This window comes from Channa argus, chromosome 11 (assembly GCF_033026475.1).
Source record: "Channa argus isolate prfri chromosome 11, Channa argus male v1.0, whole genome shotgun sequence".
Classification (NCBI taxonomy): Eukaryota; Metazoa; Chordata; class Actinopteri; order Anabantiformes; family Channidae; genus Channa; species Channa argus.
Window position 1 is genome coordinate 9021292 of NC_090207.1, and position 21209 is coordinate 9042500.

Genomic DNA, 21209 nt, shown 5'->3' on the forward strand with positions numbered 1-21209 from the left:
AATATATGTTTTAACAGGACACAAATAACAACAAGACATTTAACTCCTAATAAACAGTATTTTACTGCAGCTTTTACACTGTTTATGCGTGGGGCAACCATGTTGGATTTTGAGCTCAATGCAGAAATGCAGTCAAGCTGGGATATGGAAGTTTTGTGTTTTATAAAACCTTTTTTAAGGGGTACAAGTCAAAATTTCTTGGCTTCTGCTGTCTCTTCTGTCTCTTAAAACTCACACAAAAGTTAAAGTTCCTTTTTAATATAATTCAGCACAAATGGGGCCTGTCAGTTGAAAACCAAGAGTCAAACATGAAAATAAAACTTGAAGTGGAACTTGAATCTTTATTTAAGTTTTAAGACTTCAGTGAATGTGATTTCATGCATGTGCTAGCACATCTTATGCTGAGGTTTTTTTTATTAGTGGGTGAACCATCAACTGCCAGGCAGAAAACCTGTAACAGGTTACAGTACAATTAAGTTAGGAAGAGAAAATACGGCTGATTCTTTGTCCTTCATTGTCAGCACATTGCGATTTGAACTGCGTTTCCCTGCTCTGTAACAGACAGCCTGCCGGGAGTTGAGTGCTGCTTAGACATTTCATAAGTAGGCCTCGCCATATGAGATATCTGCCAGTGTACACATGCGCACACACATATCCATATCTTTGTGTCAGAAGAATACTCTCCATAAGAAATGTTTGTCCTTTGTTGGAGTGAAGCCGTGCTGAGTAAACAATAATTGTACACGCAGGAGTTGAGCTGCCCGTTGCAGGTTAAGAGCAGAGCTTTTTTGTACTCTCTCACAGCTGTATCTGTGAGTATAGTGTGCTTAGGCTGTTTGACCCTATTTAATGGTTTTTCTCACTTTGTTTTGTTTAAGTAACATTTTAGTCTCTTTTTTTGTGTCTCTACAGGAAGAATAAGAAACTTCTCTCAGATCTCTGGAGCATCTCGGACCGATCATCCCTCATGGAGTGGTCAAAATCTTGATGTCAATACAGCAGAAGTCAACAAGGCCTGAGCAAATGTCTTTTAGGAAGGACTCAGAAATAGATTTCAATAGAGTGGTTTCTCCCTGCCAGCATGTTTCACCATTTCAGGCTCTGGTTATCTACATCATCAATACTGTAATCTAGTTGTCATTCCATAAATTAATGCAAATGATCACGATTTTTTTCCACCAAACTGTGTGTTACAGTGTGTTTGGTGATTTGAATAAAAGCGAAAAACAAACTTGTCTACACAGAGGCTTTACTGTGAGCATCACAGTAGCAAAGCATCAGCTGTGGTGCTCTGTATGTGTTAACACAGGTGTTCAGGTCCCCCCCTTAGGTGTAGGGGACCCACATTTTAGAAACACTCAGCACCCAATACACAGTTGCTGTTGCATGTGGAAGGAGCAGGAAAACCGAGGAAAAACGACAATAACATGACATCTCCTATCACACTTTCAGTTCAAAGCTGATTTGATTATACAATAACTAGCTTTTTGAACCATCAGACCTGTGTTGGACAAGTAAAAAAAGAATTGCCTAAAACATTTTCCATTTAGACATGTCATCACACTGTCTTAAAAGTAATCCATTAACTTAGCATTGTACTAACATAGCACTGTCTATGACATGGACAGTTTTGAAAAAAGACAAAGACTTCCAATCAGGTGCCTACATTACCCATAATGCAAATGTCCCTGCATTTGGTTGGAGATTTGGGATTTGTTGTGCTAGTAGGCTAATGTAACTTTTGAGGTTCAGGCAGAGAAGAGGAGCTGCTCCGGGATCTGGTAGCCTCACTTATTGCACAAAGCCAGATTCTCAAACCACATTTTCACTTCCAAATGCCAAAGTAACATCCCCCGGTTTCTCAGATTTTATGCAGCTCCCTCTTTATACAGTCCAAATAGTCTGTATTAAGTCTGCAAGACCTGTAAACAGACTTTTGATGCTTAAATCTGTGAAGACCCTTTGTAAAGAAGTTCAACATTTCTACTTACTGGAAAAGGAAAGGAAACCGATTTTCACATCAGAAGAAATTTTTTTCAAGTTTGAATCGTAATGTATTTATCCTTTTTCTTTATCCATTAATGCACTGTTCTTAAGTGTGTGCTTTTTAATGCTATTAATAATGCAGAAACAACTCACAATGCCTCTTAAAAAAAATCTGCATTACCCTACATTTCTAGCTCTCTCACTCTCACTCACACACACAACCAATTCATGCTCCGCCTTTAATTCCGCCAACTCCAGGATCAGCGCGCATCACCGGAGAGAGAGAGCAAGATAGAGAGACCTAAAAGGAGCGAGGGTTTGTGTGCGAGAGAGAGTTAACCAATGTCAAAGCCCATTACAGCTTATCGGCTCTGTGATTCTGTCACTGTCTGTCCACTTGAGGGTCCTCCCTCCGTGTAAGACACTCGCTTTCTTTTGCTCGTTAGTTATTTGTTTAAGCTTTTTAGCAAGATGCATGGATTTCCGCTAGTGCTTGTGGGACTCTGACATCTCTACTATGAGTTCCCCTGCAGAAGCTCTTCCGACAGTAGGGCAACTTTTCGGTGCGCCACGGCACCTCTGAGACGCGCGTCTCTGCTTGGAAAAGTTTACACGCATCCTCGGCGAACATGGGCTCGCGGTGATAACTCTGGTTGTCCCACTGTCTTCTCTCTTCCAAACCCACGACAACATGCAGAAGAGCGTCCGTTATAACGAAGGACACGCGTTGTTTCTGTCGGCGATCGCGCGTAAAGAGGGCACCAAGCGCGGCTACCTGAGCAAGAAGACGGCGGAGAACAGCCGATGGCACGAGAAGTTCTTCGCCCTGTACCAAAATATACTGTTCTTCTTCGAGAACGAGCAGAGCGCGCGACCTGCCGGGATTTACCTGTTGGAAGGATGCACCTGCGAGCGCGTGCCGGCGCCCAAGATGTCCACCACAGGGAGGGAAGCGCTGGAGAAGCAGGTGAGAGACTTTAACAAGTTACAGTGAATCCATATACCAAAACAAGTTGTCAAAGACCTAATGCCTGCACAACTCACAGCCCTCTGACGTCAGTATAAGGTAGAGGTTGTCACTGATTGTATGGTAATAAGACACATGCTTACCCAAAAGAGCACCATCTTTGTGTTTCCAGGTTGTCAGCGGTTTTCCCCAGTAGGTTTATGCAGATTATTGCTTCTTTATTACTCACTGTTATTTGTAATAATGCACACAAGAAAATCAAACTGTTTCATCGTGATGAAACTGACGCCCATGTACAGTACAGTACAAGAGCTGGTTGTAGCAATTTTGGTCTTTCTGCAGTGTCAAGAGCTTCAAGGGCATCTTCCCTGAACAGGTAAACCATCCCCCAGAGATTCAGATGTGCAAGTAGGACTGGGCTGGAAGGAGAAATGTTGCAGGATACTACATTATCTTTCTATTCCCCGAAAGATCAGGTCCTTAGCAGTCACACAATTCATCCTTCTCTCTCAGCTCTTTGGAACAGCTTTGTCACTTTGAGCTCATGATCTAGTGGCTATGACGGTCAAATGTAACTGAATTATAACCTGCTGCTTTGGACCCCAATAGTCTGTCACTTTTCATTATAAATGCCACGAAGTTATCCTAAAAAAAGCCCTGAGCGCTTCCTGATGTGCACTATTTAAACAAAGTAGACATTTTCAAAAATCTTTTTGAAACTGTCATGGGGAGGCAACTACAGCAATGCAGCAACAGGTAGTCATATTCAACTCTGTGGATGGTATAAAATAAAATAAAAAGTCAGTGCATTTTATATTTTGTTGATCCAGCTCTTGATTAAATCTGTTATCTTTAATAAAATAATATTTTCCAGGATGATTTATGGCAGTAACATTACATCAGTTTGACATATTTTAAATGTCTTGTGCTTCATAAGACATACTGAAAGGGGGCATACTTTGTAATTTCAGAAACCTGTGGTCTGAAATGCGATAGAAAATCAAGCTCTCTGGGTATAAGCATGTACTTGGATTTGTAATGATGCATTTAGACCAGAATCTCCCAGAGACGAAAAGGGTTAAGGCTCCATGACTTTAAGCTGTGCAGGGAAATATTTTGGGCAAATCTGTTGGTTACTGTGCTCCTGGAAGTTGCCTCAGCATTGTTGCTCCAACAGTTAGGTAGGTCTTGTTGCTAGGAAACATTTGAATTGCCATTTGTACATGCATTTCATTGAGGAAAAAATTAAATTCACATGCGCTGGTTACAAGTCACATCAGTCCTTGGGTTATACCAATCAGAGAATCAATATTTGTTATAGTTAAAGTAAGCTGTACCTCCTCTTTTAATCACAGAGCAAACAGAATGATTTCTGTCTCTGATCCCAGTTTTCAGCTGGCCTCGGTGACTGTGTGCATGTGTGTGCACAGGCTTCTTGCCCAATTAAATATAGGAGGAGGGGTACACTGGAGAGCATTGACTTTTTACAGTTTGAAAAAGTATTAACGAGGCTGTGAGTGGATGCACAATTAATCATATAAGATGCGAAGAAAGCTCAAAAATGGGAACCAGTCATCATCATTTAGAAAATATGACTCTCCCACCTACCTAAACAGTAGATGTCTCTCTTTTAATGTATTTGTGGAAAGACAATTCATTCCAGATGTACTGGAGAAGAGGCTTTAGGAAGTTTGTAGTCTGGTTTTAATCAAGTCATACATAATGTAATAAGAGTGTTTCTGTAATGGAGTTTTCAGAAATTCTGATGAAAAGGGGACGAATCTTTGTTTTTGGGGGAAAAATTTAATGTGGCTCAAATTGCTAATATTGGCACTGATGTAAACACAATATCTCTCTTCTGATGTTACAGAGCTTGGAAATTATACTCCTATTTTTACACCGTCTGTCTCTCAATCCCCATCTGTCTCACTCTCACACTACAGCTGTGATATTTAATTGGGGTTTTTTGGAATCTGCCCTCAGCTGAAACCTTGTGAGCTGCCATGTACTGTAACTGTTGGACTACGTAGTCAAGATGAATAAACCAAATAATGGTGACATTTTTTTGTTGTCCTCTTTAAGAGGGCTTGCAGGCACTTGTGTGTTTTAGACTAATGACCTCCAATCAAAGAGAATTTGAGAGTTTGGTCTAATTCAGGGTTTTATTTCATGTGCGAGGATTTGGTATAGGACCCACTGAGAGCAGGCCTTCCATCTTTCCATCAGTCGCCCCTTCTCTTCACCGTTTCTCTGTGCTGTAGAGTGAATCTGCCAGCAACCTGCAGTATCACACCCCCACAGTGAGCCACAATGTAACCACACAAATAACACACAATTACTGCCTCGTGCTCGGTCTCTCTCTCTCTCTTTCTCTCTCGCTTTCTCTCTCTTTCGCTCTCTCTCTCGCTCACTCTCGTACTCTCAGATAGACACAAACCCTTCAAATTAGTTGGAGAGCATTCACACTGGTCTGAATGGTTTCCACAGCGACTGTGGATGTGCATTTCTGACAGGAGGAGTGTGTGGCTGGTAATGGTTGATCCGTGACTGATCCGTGAGAGAATTGCTGTTCACCCGTGTCCATGAACCAGGGGAGATGACCATTACAGACGGCATATCTGTTTCCAGATAACCACTCATATGTCTTGTTCTCCTGTCATGAAGCTCTGTCTGTCGAGTTGTAGAAATAAGCACACTAATAAGTGTGTTTATAGAATTTGGTAGGTCTATTGGCTCGGAACATCATCAAATTGTGCCAAACCCAAGACTCGAACGACATACTGTATGTATTCTTCTTTTCCTTTCGGCTCTTCCCCCTTTCAGGGGTCACCACAGCTAATCGTGTGCCTCCATCTAACATTGTCCTCTGCATCCTCTTCTCTCACACCCACTAACTCCATGTCCCCTCTCACTACATCCATAAATCTCCTCTTTGGTCTTCCTCTAGACCTCCTGCCTGGCAGCTCCAACCTCAGCATCCTTCAACCGCCTCTTTATCTCTTTTCCACACTCTCCGTTGCTCTGAACCATTGACGCTAAGTACTTAAAGTCCTGCACCTTCTTCACCTCTGCTCCCTGTAACCTCACCGTTTCACCTGGGTCCCTCTCATTCACTCACAGAGGAAGCTTAGCCGCAGTAAAACCGAATACATGTTTATCAGAGCGGACCTCCACATCTGTAGATTTTCCTCCACCTGCTCCCTGCTCTCACTACAAATCATAATGATGTCATCTGCAAACATCATAGTCCAAGGAGATTCCTGTCTAACCTCATCTGTCAGCCTGTCCATCACTTGAGCAAACCTCTCTGCCACTCCAGACATCCTCATACAATCCCACAGCTCCTCTCTCGGCACCCTGTCATACGCTTTCTCTAAATCTACGAAGACACAATGCAACTCCTTATGACCTTCTCTGTACTTCTCCATCAGCATCCTCAAAGCAAATACTGCATCTGTTGTACTCTTTCTAGGCATGAAACCATATTGCTGCTCACAAATGTTCACCTCTGCCCTTAGTCTAGCTTCCACTACTCTTTCCCACAACTTCATTGTTTGGCTCATCAGCTTCATTCCTCTGTAGTTGCCACAGCTCTGCACATCATCTCCCTTGTTCTTAAAAATGGGCCACAGTACACTTCTCCTCCATTCCTCTTACATCCTCTCACTCTCCAAGATCTTGTTAAACAAACTAGTCAGAAACTATACTGCCACATCTCCTAGACACTTCTATAGCTCCACAGGTATGTCATCAGGACCAATTGTCTATACTCTATTCACCTCTACAACGTTCCTCACAAACTCCTCTTTCAGGATAGCTCCTACTCCATTTCTCTTCTTATCTGACCCATGGTAGAACAACTTGACCCCTGCTCCTAAGCTTCTAGCCTTGCTACCTTTACACCTTTTCTTCTTCTTCTTTCTCCTCCTCCTCTTCTTCCTCCTCCTCCTCCTCCTCCTCCTCCTCCTCCTCCTCCTCCTCCTCCTTCTTCTTCTTCTTCTTCTTCTTCTTCTTCTTCTTCTTCTTCTTCTTCTTCTTCTTCTTCTTCTTCTTCTTCTTCTTCTTCTTCTTCTTCTTCTTCTTCTTCTTCTTCTTCTTCTTCTTCTTCTTCTTCTTCTTCTTCTTCTTCTTCTTCTTCTTCTTCTTCTTCTTCTTCTTCTTCTTCTTCTTCTTCTTCTTCTTCATCTTCATCTTCATCTTCATCTTCTCCTTCTTCTTCTTCATCTTCTCCTTCTTCTTCTTCATCTTCTCCTTCTCCTTCTCAATGCAGCTAGTTCAAAGATAACACCAGTATCACAAAATGTTGTGATGTTCTCTTTTTGAAACCGTTTAGTTTCTACAATTGCTGAAAAGTGTTTGTTGAGTTGGTTTGTTGTGTTTTGCACCTTAAGGCTGTCATGTTTAGGACTTCACAGACTCTTCACTGTCAACATGAATGTAACATTATCAGTATTTAAAACATGGATGCTATTGCTAATATGTTCTAGTTTCACATTACCAGAATTGAGAGCCACATAATGCACCTAATGGCTGCACTGTACAGTGAAACAGGAACTTTACTTAGGTAGCAAAGTCATTGATTATTTCAGTCCCGACTGATCTGGCTTCACTGGTTTTAATAACACTGTAGGTGTTTTATTTTTATTTTTATTTGGTACACTGGTTCATTTTTGAATGTCATCTTCCCGTTTAAACTGGTTGCGACAGGGTGGGGTAACACTTTAAGGCTAAAGTGTCTGTGCATACTTCTTGATGCAAGCGTGTGTATCTGTAAGTATACACTAATCAGCCACAACATTAGTACCACCTGGTGATTTTAATATAAAAATATGACATGGATTTTATAAGAACTATTTCTATAAATGCTGATGTATCATTATGTGTTAACCACCTGTCAGGACATAAAGTGGGTAAAATCATCTACACCTTTACGAACACAGTGATTATTGATCCTTAACTTTTATTAACTGTCCATGTTGCACATAATTACTATAATTAGTGCTGCTTAAAAATACAATTTTACTTTAAGTTAAATGTAAATAATCTGCATAGATAATCTGAGGGTTTTTACTTGAGTAAACGATTTAAAATTGTACTTAGTAGCAGTCCGAAAACATTCTTAGGATGATATTTGCACTTTTGCTTGAGTATTAAGTTTGTGTACTTCTACCACCTGTGTACACAGTGTATCACATTTTGCTGCAGATGGCTCAGATTGGCCATGCTGACTGTCCTCCATGACACTATTTAGAAAACACCAGTATTAATGTTTTGGCTGATCAGTCTCTCTGTGTGTGTGTGTGTGTGTGTGTGTGTGTGTGTGTGTGTGTGTGTGTACGAGAAAGATTAGAAATTCAACAGCCTGAAACACTCGTCAGAGCCTCACTTTGTTTGCGGTAATTGTCACTAGAAAAGAACCAGTTCTTATAATATTCCCGGAATGGGTTCTGCTTTCCACTGCGGGCGGATTTTCATTTTCCTCCTGTTTTCTGCCAAGTACAGAGCCATTATGGACCTTGTTGCTGTCAGATAAGAATTTTAAAGCTGGCATCAGTCTTAAAATCTGTCAATTGTGTTTAAAACACAACACTAATCAAAGTACAGATGAGTACCAGGGTGGATTTTGAGAAAATACTCTTGGTACAACAGTATAATGTTTAGCATAACCCTCCGCCTCCTTATGAACATTTCCAAATTGGTATGTTTGTGATCAATAACCCTCATTTTTTGTGTACTACTGTTTGTAACTACTGAAACTATAAACAGAGATGGCATTTTTTTACTACAGGTGTAGGTCTCAGGTCACCTGTAAAAACTATTTGGCTCCAGTTTCTAATGATTTAAAAACCATTTGTGAAACAGAAGTTAAAACCATTTATAGAGAAATTGTCTCGTGCTGTTTTTGAAGTTATCTGCCTTACTGAATATACGGTGTCTGTCTGAGGGATACTATACGAAAACCAAAGTTGGTATTCTTTACACTTTTTTATTAAGTTATTATTAGTTTGTGTATGACCTGTTAAAAAGACACTTTCTTACAATAAAATCATAAAATCTTTGATGTTTTTTTTTTCATGCATTTAGTGTGTTAATTAGTGTTCAGATATTATTTTCATACATTTTTATATTCCAAGTTTTCAGGTATTTGTTGGACCTGCTTTTTATTGTGCTTTTATTTTGTTAACTGTTTGCATGGTCCAACCAACGTCCTTACTGCTTGCACCTGTGCCAAATTAGATACTGCACCTCAAGCGACCTGATTGTTCTTTAAGTATGTTAACAGATATTAGAAAGTGGTAGGCTTCAGGAACTGAGGCACAGAAGGGAGAGAGAATAGACAAAAAAAGAAAAAGGGAGAAGAAGAGATAGATGATGGAGAATGGTAGCAAGGATGTGTCTGGGGAACATGCCATGGGAATGTGCTCAGCGGGGTTCCAGGACTATGGGCAGGCCAACAACGCAGGCACGAGGGCAGACAATCTTGATGGCAGGAGACCAGAGGCAGCAGAGGAGCCATGGCTGGAACCAGGGTGGCAGCATGCGAGCGATGAGGACCACAACTCCTGGGATACAGATGGTAGTGATGCAGCAGAGTGCGAGGGCTAATCTATGATTTTTGGGCAGAGGGGAAGTCTTTGCCCGTAAAGTTGTGTGCATAATCAGCTTCAATGCCGTGCGTACGTGTGCATACAGATAATGGGCCTTGGCAATGTTATATGTAAGAGAAGTAACTGCGAATTTGTTTGACTGAGGTTGCCTTGGAGGCCAGTGGATGCCAAGGTCCCTGCCAGACAAACTACAACAGCTAGGAGCAGGCCCAGATCTACAGTGGTGCTGGGGCCCATGTTCTTCTCATGCCACTCTAACCCAAATGCTGTACCACAGGCTCTGCTTATGAATGTATTAAAATTATTGCGCTAGTGAAGACACAGTCACTACCATGGAAACAACCCTCGCTTAATGTTTTACTTTGCTCCTATTGGCTGTTTAAGTACCAAAATAATCTCCTCGTAGTCCGTCCTTGTCTTGTGTCACTTGTAGGAAGGGTCATGGTGTGTCATCTTAAATTAAAGCTGTAATTCAAATTCCCCTTGAGCAAGGACAAAGTGACAGTGGAGAGGAACAACTCCATTTAGCAGAAGAAACCTCCAGCAGAACCAGGCTCAGGGTCGGTGGCTGTCTGCCTCAACTGGTTGGGGTGAGTGGAGAGAGAAGGAAAAGAAGAGCAACAGGAAGCAACAAACAAAATATAATCAGGGAGGCGATGAGCAACTTTCAGGTGACACCAACAGATGCTTTAAACACACAGCTCATCTTCTTCTCCATACCTGGAAAAAGGAAAGAGATAGAGACAGGAGCACAAAAATTTGATGTTCATGTGCTTGGAAAAAAAACAGATGGTTAGAAGATGCAGTGATTTCATTTACGAACAGTAAGCTTGTTTAATCGGCAGGACAGCATGGACTCAAACCAATGCACCAGCCAAAAATTAGTAACAGGTAAAAACCCTGTGAGTATGGCACTAATAGAAGGTTAGGGCATATAAATTAGTTTAGCTTTGGGTTTAAAAACCTCTTCTGAGTCAGCCTGCCTGATGTCAGCAGGGAATTTATTTAAAGGGACATGACAAGAAAAGGCCCTCTAGCCAGCTGACTTCTTTTAAAATCTGGGGACAGATAGGAGCCCTGCACTCTGTGAGCAAAGAGATGAAACATAAGGTTTAAGGAGAACAGACAAGTATGGCGGAGTCTTTCCAAGATTTTTAGTCTGTTACTATGTAAATGAATATCTCAGCATCAGTCATAGACGGAGAAGATCAAATGTTATCTTATGGAGGTGAAAGAAGGCAGACTTGGTATAACCCTTAATATGTTGTTTAAAGGAGAGGGCAGAGTCAAATGTAACTCCAAGATTCTTGGCTGTGAAGCTCTGAGAAGTTGTTTCGCATCCATTTTTTCAATTTAGCAACGTGAGAAGGATCATCTAGTTTTACAGGGACGTACAGCTGACTATCATCGGCATAAGAATGGAAATTAATTTCATTACTATATATGATTTAGCAGATACATTATATATACTTATACTATATACTTCATATTTCACATCAGTATATGCTGATGTAATATTATGTCAGTTTTTAGAATCTGGTTTTCAGTTTTTAGAATCTGGTTTTTACTGGGGACTCCTCCACAAACGACACTGCCCATTTGGGTTTGTAGATGAGATGTGGAGTAGTCTTGAAGGGTTGTTCAATTTCATTCGGGGATATAATTTAACTACTACATCTTATGACTATTATGTCATATGATATGTCTGTTTTGAGGGGGAAAATGAGGGAGCACTTGATAATTGGGGTACATTTTAATGTATGGATTGTGAATGGGCTTAAGAGAAGCACAGAGGTGGAATTAGATTCAATATTAACCCGAATTCTGTTTGCAGTTTCAGTGGAGTGACAGCAGGTTGAAAACAAAAGTCAGCTGGATACTATTAGATATATAAGCTGAAAGCTGTCCAAACAACTTTTTTTTCAGTGCTTTGGAGAAGAACAGGAGGTTAGAGACTGGTTGATACAGTAGATATTTAGTGACACAGTCAAGATGACATTTCTTCGGCATGTTTAGAGATTTTTAGAAACTTTAGCTGGTAAAGGATCAGGAATGCTTATCTATGTTTGTGAATTTGATTGTTACTGCAGGTTAATTTAATCTTTTCTGCAGTAAAATATATATATTTTGTCCTTTCAGCTTATCCTGTGAGTTCAGAGTCGCCACAGCGAACAATTAGTTCGCATGTTGATTTGGCACAGTTTTTACGCCAAATGCCCTTCCTGACGCAACCCTCCCAAATTTCTGGCTTGGACTTGGAGCCGGCACTGCTCGGCTGGGGATGGGGATGGGCTGTTGGGGGTCCAGTTTCTTGCCCTCGACATGTAGTCAGGAAGAGCGGGGCAGGGAACGAACCTTGGACCCTATTGTCGGTAGGCAGCCACTCTACCAACTTAGCCGCTGTCTCCCCACTCTGCACTAAAATATACACAGCAAAATTAGGCAAAAGGTACGGCTGTTATTCACTTAAGTTATTCCTGCAGCAAAATCACTGAATTTTTGTTACTGCAACATGTTTTGAATGTGTTTCACAATATTATTCATCCTTTTGGTGAAGCTGGATTTAATGGTGTTATATTTTTAATGTACCATGTGAGCCAGTGCCACAGGTTAGGAAGAGCTGAGGTGAGTGTCATATGTAACAAACAATTCAGCAGGTGGAAGATTTGTACTGCATCATCTGCAGTGCCGGGCTGTTTGTGAGGGCTCCCTGGGTGATAAAAGCTCTGTGCTCTTGTGGCATTATTGTTATTGCTGGAGCTGTTCCCATCCATTATACTTGCTCGTTCTGTCACCAGCTACAGGTGCAGATGTAGAATGGTGGCACAGACACACACATGCACACACTCCTCATGGGTTCAGTGTATAAAATTAGTGTCAGGTAATAGGTTTGTCAAGTAGTTTCATGTGTGTTTATTGTTGTCTGTGTAGTGGTTATGAGCAATGCTTTTAAATGGCACCCTGGCAATTCTCTAGAATATAGTAAAATGGTAAATGGTCTGCACTTATATAGCGCTTTTCTACCCATTGGTACTCAGAGCGCTTTACACTGGTTCTCATTCTCACCTCCGTTGCTGCACTGTGGGAGCCTTAGAACAAACCATCCAATCCAACATCTATTGCATTAAGGTGGATAGATGTTTGCTCCTGGCAGAGCAACTCTAAAGCAAAAAAAGCTGGTTGTGTGCTTGTATGGGTGTTTTTAACTTATGCAGAGTAGGAGGACAGCCATGATACTAAACAGGAGGAGTGCAGCAATCTGTTTAATCTGCAGATAGAAGACAAGTAATCCCTGATCAGTCAGTGCTCTGGGGCCCGACACAACAGTTATTAGTATGTTAATTTACAGTGTGTGTATATGTGAGTTTTATTTGTGTGTGTGCATGATCGAGGGCCATTCTTTGTAAGAACGTCTTTGGAGAAAGTGAACAGCGTGGAGGGCAATGAAGAAACAGTGGGATGTTGATTCAGTGATTCTCACATTAGCTGGTACATCATTAGTTGAATTCAGTGGTTACATAAAGTATTGCTGCAGCCGTTACTGCTGCCGTCGGATTAATGTTTTGTGTCATTTCACAATGACACGTTTTTGGAAAATAAACAGTCTGTTCTTGTTTTGCTGAAAAAAAACAATGTTTCAGAATATACAGAGTAATTCTCATAGGACAGTGTTATACAAAAAGGATGTTTGAACTCATGCAAATTGATAAACTATGTAAAAACTACTTTTACATCCTTTGCTTATGAAAAGAAAAAAAATTATAACAGATTTAAGAAACAGCTTACCATGTTGGGGAATAGCAGTTCACATTCCTTTCAATATATTCCATCTTGCAACAACAGGAGCCTGTAGATAGGCCTCATAAAACCGCAAATGGTCTTTCAACTCTTGAGTTTTTGTACAGATTAAGCAAAAAATATTTCATGTTAATTAAGTTAATAAACTGCAGTGGCGCTGGTAGGTGTATTTCTTTCCTCTTGGCGTAACAACAAAGTATTACACAAACTCACTCAAGTAAAAAGTTCAAGTAATTAAATAAAAAAAAACATTAGCCCAAACAAAAGTACCATGTCAATTATTTTTTTGAGCATTAAGTACAAAGTAGTAAGAACAGTGCAGGCTCTAAAATGTATGTACAAAAGTACAAGTTCTCCACTAAGTAAACACCGTGTTTTAAACATTATTGAATCTGTTGCTGGTTATAATATAAATTATAATTATAATTAATTATTATAGACTTATATTACAGACTTGTAATATAATTATAATTATATTTATAATTATATTACAAGTCTGATCATAGATTTCTGTAACCGTATCAAGTAATTTGATAAAGAATAAAAACTGCACTGCTAGGAAGAGTTTTAGATATTAACCATTTTATGTAGTGGAAGGTGCTTAATACATAATACATACCTCATTATTTATTATTTATTATGTAAAAAAGTAGCTGTTACCTAAAGAAGTAAAATAAGTGAAAGTAGTGGAACAAAAGTACAATTTATTCCTCTGAATAAGTAAAGTAAAAGTAAAGTAACATAAACCGAAAATACATTTTTCCACCTCTGAGAGACAGGTCAGCTGTTTCACCCCTTAGTCTTTATGCTGAGCTGTCCGCGGCCTGTTGCCTTATACCATATTTAACAGACAATTTAAATGTCAGGCTATTCCGTTAAGGCAGGAGATGCTTTTATTCTATGTACTACATAATTTATTATGAGAAATATTATAGAGGACACTGGACCACTTATTACAAATTTTTTGTCATATATAAAAGTCTGAAAAAAGTCTGTTGTATTGTAAAATGTATATTACTGACACGGTTTCATAACGAGCAGTTTTTTCTCTTGTTTTAGTCCTTGGAACACTGTATGATCCTACAATCAACACTCTAACACACACACACACACACACACACAAAGCCATTATTGGTCCTGTGGGAGCATGACAGGAGCTGAGAAATGAGAGAAATTTAAAGAGGAGAGAGGCAGATTGTGAGTGTGATCCAGAAGACTGGTGGGTGGAAAGTAAACCCACACCCCTCTCTTCAATTTATCTCTTTAAAGACTCCTTCTCATAAATGACTTATATTGCTTAATTTACTTATTTAGCCCCAATAAATGAGGAAAAGTTTACTTTATTGCTTTACATTCTACATGCAAAGGGCAAACACCCACAATATTAGAATTTCGTGTACCTTTAATTACTTCAGGTGTTTTTTTTTTTTATTTTAGTAAAATCCATTTTAAACATTTTAAATGGCTTTACTAAATATAAATAATTGTTTTGTTGTGAAAATACAGCCAGCAAATGATGAAATGTTTGAGATTTTGTGTCCCCTATGAGAATTGCAAACAACAGGTGGTTTGAGATTAATCAGTCACGATCATTACATGGGGTTCTTTCATAGTATATCACAGTTTTCTGTTTGTCTTCTTTTCTTGCATGGTGGACAGTGCTTCCATATACTCCTGCACACTCATACAGGAAATACAGTTTATGGATTTCATAAGCTTCTTCAGTTCTCTCTCTCACTCACTCACTCACTTACACACACACACACACCCTACACATGAACCTCTGTTCTTTGCTGACTCTGATAAGCACTGGGGGGGTATTCAATAACATGACAAAGTACTTATTATCAGCCATCCTGTTATTGCTTTTACCTGCAACACTGAAATATTAAAGTACAAGTAGAAAATATAGGAGTGTTGTATTCACAGTATTAAGAAACACAAAGATGATAGAAATTTCTTTTTTAAAGCCTCCCCTAAAGTGAAACTGCACCGTACAGGCAGTTCCCCTTAAAAACTGTAAATATGGATATAGTTATAGCTCATGCAACAGAGAGCACTATTGCACAGTACTGTATACTATACACAAACCTGGCTGCTACACAACACAATTGGGTTAGTAATTGAAAAAAAGCAACACGCCAGTGTTTTTTCATTGTATCATCCATGACGCTTTTGTGTTTTTTGTCAGTTTTTATTAAGAGCTAACAGAATATTCAACCCAGCCAAAAGCAAACAAACAAAAACACAACAACAGACAAACATTAATCCAAACCTCTTCATTTGTGATGGACGGAACAACTCAAAAAGGTTTTAAAGCTCCTACCAACCAAAGGTCTCATCCCAGGTTCTCTGCTTTGTTTCCAAGATAAGACCTGTGTGCATACAAATGTGGCCGCCAATCAATATTGGTTCAATAACAGATTTAGACTAATAAATAGGCAACATTGTATTATATTGCTTCACATATTTTAAAAATTTCAAATTTATTGAGAAGATTTCATTTGATTAAGAAAATGCAAGATTTTGCTGCAATTATGAAAAACACCCACAGGCTTTTCTAAATCTAAATAATTGATATAAAAATGTAGTAACAGCATCTTTTAACCACATGTCAAAAGTGCAATGACAAATACTAGCAATGTTCAATAAATAGGCTAAAACAAACGGCAACAACAATTTCTTAAATTCAAGCTATACACACTATTCATGGACTGTGGGTGTGCAGTATATAGTTAATCATTCATAAGTGTGTGTACATTTAGCCCCAGTTAGCATTTTCAGCAAGCATGCATCTCTCTGCCCGTTAAAGTAAACATCAAAGCAGTAAAATGCCGGTTTCTTTGAAAGGCAGAGAGTAAAAGTCGAGGGGGAAGAAAAAAATACTAAGTCCATCTGAAGTACTGTACAACACAATTTGGCCTCTCATCAGTGCAGATGCCAAAGCAGACGGCAGTGTTGCATCATTAGTGGCTATTCCAGTCTCTAATCATTAGTGGATCCCAGCAGTGATTGTGTCATCTCTGCTTTTAAATATTTATCAGAGATGAGTATTTCTGGATCCCCCAGCCATCAATTGCCTAATGAATCTATTACCACAAAGTCCAGTTTCATCTTTGACTCTTTAATGTTTAATAAAGTTCAAAGAAAGTATTTCATCACAGAACTACCATGAACATGGGGGTGAGTGTCTTTGTGGTAGGTTTTCATTTCCTAACATTCAGTCTCTCCTGGACAGTGAAAAGGAGTCAGTTTTTGCTTCAGAAAACTTCTCACCTTACACATCTGTTCTCGCAGCAGGCAGTTTTAAATGACTGACCCGAAATTGCTTTGGAATAATAAACTTTGCAGCCATCCACTGTGCCCGTCGTCTTGCTCTGTGGTGGTAAAACACAATTCTTTGTGTCACGCTGTCAGTTTCACAGTCTCATTTTCTGTTATATCTGTTTCTCTGAAAAAAAATATTTTTTTTAGGTGAGCAGTAAATTGGTCATTAGTCACATACAGTAAAGAGTGAAAAAGTAGAAAAGAGTCTCACCGTCTTTGTTTCTTTTGCTTTTCCTATCTGTCTTTATTCGTCTAAATGAAATTTCTTACAGTACAGTGAAGAGCCGGAGGGATGGAGGGTATATTTGAGCTGATTTGAAGGGAGAGTGAGTCGGTCGTCCTGAATGGTACTGTAGAGTCGGGAAGCTTGGTGTTTGCAGAGAGTCAGAGCTCTCTCTCTCTGTTCAATGCATTTCCCTTCAACTAATGAGGACACAGTGTATTGTTACAGTGTAATTCGCTGCAATTCACTGTGAGTGTTTTTAATACCAAGTTGTCCAGCTTAATGTAAAGGATGATATATTATTAAACTTTAATCATTGTTTTGGGGCATTTGGTTCACTGCTTAAGGAAATATTAAGCATAGAATCAAGAAAAAGGAGGATTAAAAAATAACAATAATAATAATATATTACTAAATATATATATATATATATATATATATATATATATATATATATATATATATATATATATATATATATATATATATATATATATATATGAACACACTATCCAGTAAGGGACATGCTTAGAACAGAAGTAATACTAATATGTGCTTTTCAATATGCAGTAAAAACTGTGATTATTTGTAACTCTTTACTTAAATACACTGTGGAATTTTTTCTTGTAATCGAACGTTAGGTTTTGTTAATATGCATTTTCATTTGCAAAGTTGATTCTTCAGAACATCCTAAACTGTAAATCACACTTGTGAAATTCTCATGTGCATGGGTAACATTAAAAAACTGAGAGCTTCTTGTAAAAAACATGGATGTATGCTGTAGCACACCAAAACTCCACAGGGTACCTAAAGTACAGTGCCAAAGTTGTGCTTTGCTTCACTACTTTCATTTTGGGATACTTTTTACATTTCAGTTTAAATATTACACATTTGCCTACCACACTACATTATGCCTACATTTATTTAACATAACAACTTTCCAGATCTACAGATTTACAAACCTGTTTGTACAAATGTACTGATCCACAAACATATGATCAGCTTATAAAATATGATGTATCCAAAGACATCCATCTAATCAATTACAGCATGTAAAATAGTTTAACTTAGTTACTTGAATGATGATTAATTGTAGCACCAACATTCCCTCCCGCATTGAAATGTGACTCAAGGTTTGTAAACAAGAATTATGCTGTATATGCAGACAGCAAGAGTGAGTACTTTTAACAACATTTGCTGCTCATGTGTTTTTACTTTTACTAAAGAAACATTTTATTGGAATGCACAGGGTTCTAACATTATATTCTGGTAGTGCAAAGGTTAATTTAAGTAATATAGTAAATACCAACACAGTGTGGAAACATTTGTGCATTTCTTTTTTAAGTGGGTTTAAATGGCAGATAAATTTTCACTACCATGTAAGGCAAACAGTATTAAAAGCATGAATCGAGGCAATGCTGAAAATGGAAGTGTAAAACACAGCAAGTACGCCAAATATTGTGTTGCCATGGAAATGTTATCTCATTAGGTAGTGACACCATTTAGAAATGTGTACTCGGTTAGGAAATATTACATAACAGCTCCTCTTCCCCTTCTCTCAATTCTTCTCTGTGTGGCTTTCTTCCTGTCAAAGACTGTTAGACCACAGATTATTGTTGATAATAAAATCCAGCCAGCCAGTGAATCGAAATGACACATACATAAAAAGCAGAGATCAAACAATGAGCTGGAGATAGAAGAGGGTCCCTGAGTGAGTGTGTGTGTGTCTCTCTGTGTGTGTGCGTATTCTAATAACCTTGGTAACTCTGTCCCCAGTCCATCCCCACTGCAGAGGTTGAAGCCCATCTATTCTCCTGGAGGGTAAACATCTCTCCTCTGGACTCTGTTTGGTTCACTGAATCCTTACTGAGGGAGACACAAAGAGATGAAAGTATGATGGGATGTGAAACTGGAAGAGGAGGAGGAGGAGTGGGTTTTGACAACAAGAGAAGTGAGGATGCTGGTTGAGCTGGGCAGTGGAGGAGGAGTGGGATGATAGGTGAAGTGCAAAGACAGAGGGAGTAGGAAAGAGGTGGTTGGATGAAGAGAAGAGAAGAAAGAGGAGTATGAAGAGAGAGAAAATGTCCACACTGAGCTCAGTCTTCTCTATTTCCCTGACTATGAATAGCAGCTCTTCTGGTAACCCAGAGCCCCAGGACATGACCATTTGAATATTAACCTCCATCGCTTCACACAGAGCCTCGTGTTTGTGTATAGGCGCATGTCCCTGTACTCGCATGTGTTGGCATCTTTCTTTGTATAAGTGTGGAACTATTTTAACTGCAAACACTCAGGGAAATCCATCAGAATGGTAAGAGAGACAGAGTGAGCGGGCTAATTGATGATGCTGATATTGGGCTGGTGGGGAAGAGAGACAAAGACGAGACTTGATGTTTTATTTCGGTGAGCAAATAACCGTCATGCCACCCTCCCCCGCCCTGTCTGCCTCTCAGTGCGCTCCGCTTGCTTCATGCAAGGTCTGTGAAACTTTGTATGGGTCTAATCTGGGCAAGAATAAAGCGTGAAAAGCAAATGTACTTGAAAACAATGTTTCCATGTGTTTGTGCCATATGTCTGACTTGCTGTTGCTAGTATTTTCAAAAGAGCAACCACAGTATCTCACGCTGCAAAGTGAGGAAGAGGTGCCAGAACTGAGGAGTGGTGTTAGCGATGTGTTGGTCTCACAAGCGGCTGTTTCCTCCCTGTCTTTCTCTCTTCAGCACTACTTCCTCGTCTTGTTTGGTCACGATGGACAGAAACCTCTGGAACTGCGGACAGATGAGGAGAGTGAGTGCGATGAATGGGTGGAGGTCATCCAACAGGCCAGGTATACACAGGGTATTTCGTATTAATAGAGGTAGTGCTTGTTTAGTTAACCAAAACATGCTTTTCTCCCTTCTCTTGCAGGAAAGTATGCATGACTGCAGCTTGGTTTAATGTAACAGAACATTAATATTAGAGAGCAATAAATCACTTAAAATACTACACCGTACTGGTGATTTTGCATGCTATAGGTCATAAATCATGTCTCGTGCTTGCCAATGAATTACCTAACCTTTTTGTACTTGTTTCTTAACTCTCAATTCTTTTCTGCACTGTATGATCATGTTAAAATATATTTTTTAAAGTCAATCTGACATTAATATTACGTATATACTATTTCACATTATATACAGTGCACAGCAATAACGTAATAGAACAGCAGGGTAGAATTACCCCACATGGTAATTTAAATAACTGCTGGATGGATGATTTGGATAAGAATTGTGTTCCTATAATTTCCTATAAACAGCATAAGATAAGATTAGTTTTATCCTGTTACTTTTTAGATGCTTCTTATACAATTCTCTTCATTTTTAATTTTATGTTTAACAAGCATACATAATAGGTTTTAGACAAGGTCTTGACAAATTTTGTGTTTTTATCTCCCTGATGTGTTTTTCCTCTAAGTCTATATCTAAAATAATCATAGAAACCTAATAAAGACTGAATGTAGTTTTCTTTAAAGAAATTAACAAAATGCTGAGATGTGGGCTTTATATTGTAGGTTTTTTAAACGTTTCATACATACTGTATTTTTAGAAGGACTGTAGTACATACAGGACCATCAGTATGGTCCTTTTGGTATTTTGTTTATGTTTTTCCCTCTTCTGTTATACAATCCCAATTTTAAAAAAAGTTCTGACGATGTGTAAAACATAAATAAAAACAATATGCAATGATTTGCAAATCTCATCAACCCATATTTTATTCACAATAGAACGTAAACATAATATCTGATGTTGAACCTGAGCCATTTTACCATTTCATGGAAAATATCAGCTAATTTTGAATTTGATGGCAGCAACACATCTCAAAAAAGTTGGAACAGGGTGATGTTTGCCATTGTGTAACATCCCCTCTTCTTTTAACAACTGTTTGTAAACATCTGGGAAGTGAGGAGACCAGTTGCTGGAGTTTAGGAGAGGAATGTTGTCCTATTCTTGTCTGATGCAGGATTCTAGCTGCTCAACAGTCCTGGGCCTTTGTTGCTGGATTGTTTGTTTTATGATTAGCCAAATGTTTTCTGCTGCTAATTGGTCTGAACTGCAGGCAGGTCAGTTAAGCACCCAAATGCTTCTCCTGCAAAGCCATGCTGTTGCATATGTTAGTCTAAAACCTTAATGTACATTTCAGCATTGATGGTGCCTTTCCAGATGTGTAAGATGCCCACGCCATTGGCAGTAATGCACCCTCATACCATCAGAGATTGAGGCTTTTTGAACTGTCTGCTGATAACAAGCTGGATTGTTACTCTCCT

General features: G+C 39.1%; 2 protein-coding genes across 10 annotated transcripts in view; both read left to right on the forward strand.

Moving 5' to 3' along the window:
* msh3 (mutS homolog 3 (E. coli)) overlaps positions 1-1231 on the forward strand; it is a 33631-nt gene extending 32400 nt beyond the window's left edge. For both annotated transcript variants that reach the window (XM_067521946.1, XM_067521947.1), the window contains exon 24: positions 913-1231. In XM_067521946.1, coding sequence (XP_067378047.1) covers positions 913-988 — 76 coding nt within the window. In that variant the 3' untranslated portion in view covers positions 989-1231. The remainder of the gene's footprint in view (positions 1-912) is intronic.
* A 1035-nt stretch (positions 1232-2266) lies between these two features.
* Positions 2267-21209, forward strand: part of rasgrf2b (Ras protein-specific guanine nucleotide-releasing factor 2b) — a 45765-nt gene continuing 26822 nt past the window's right edge. For 4 of the 8 annotated variants that reach the window (XM_067521966.1, XM_067521970.1, XM_067521969.1 and 1 more), the window contains exons 1-2: positions 2268-2953; positions 19630-19736. In XM_067521966.1, the coding sequence (XP_067378067.1) occupies positions 2678-2953; positions 19630-19736 (383 nt within the window). In that variant the 5' untranslated portion in view covers positions 2268-2677. Of the gene's footprint in view, positions 2954-19629; positions 19737-21209 lie in introns of all 8 variants that reach the window. The other 4 variants (XM_067521967.1, XM_067521971.1, XM_067521973.1 and 1 more) reach the window with 2 other exon arrangements.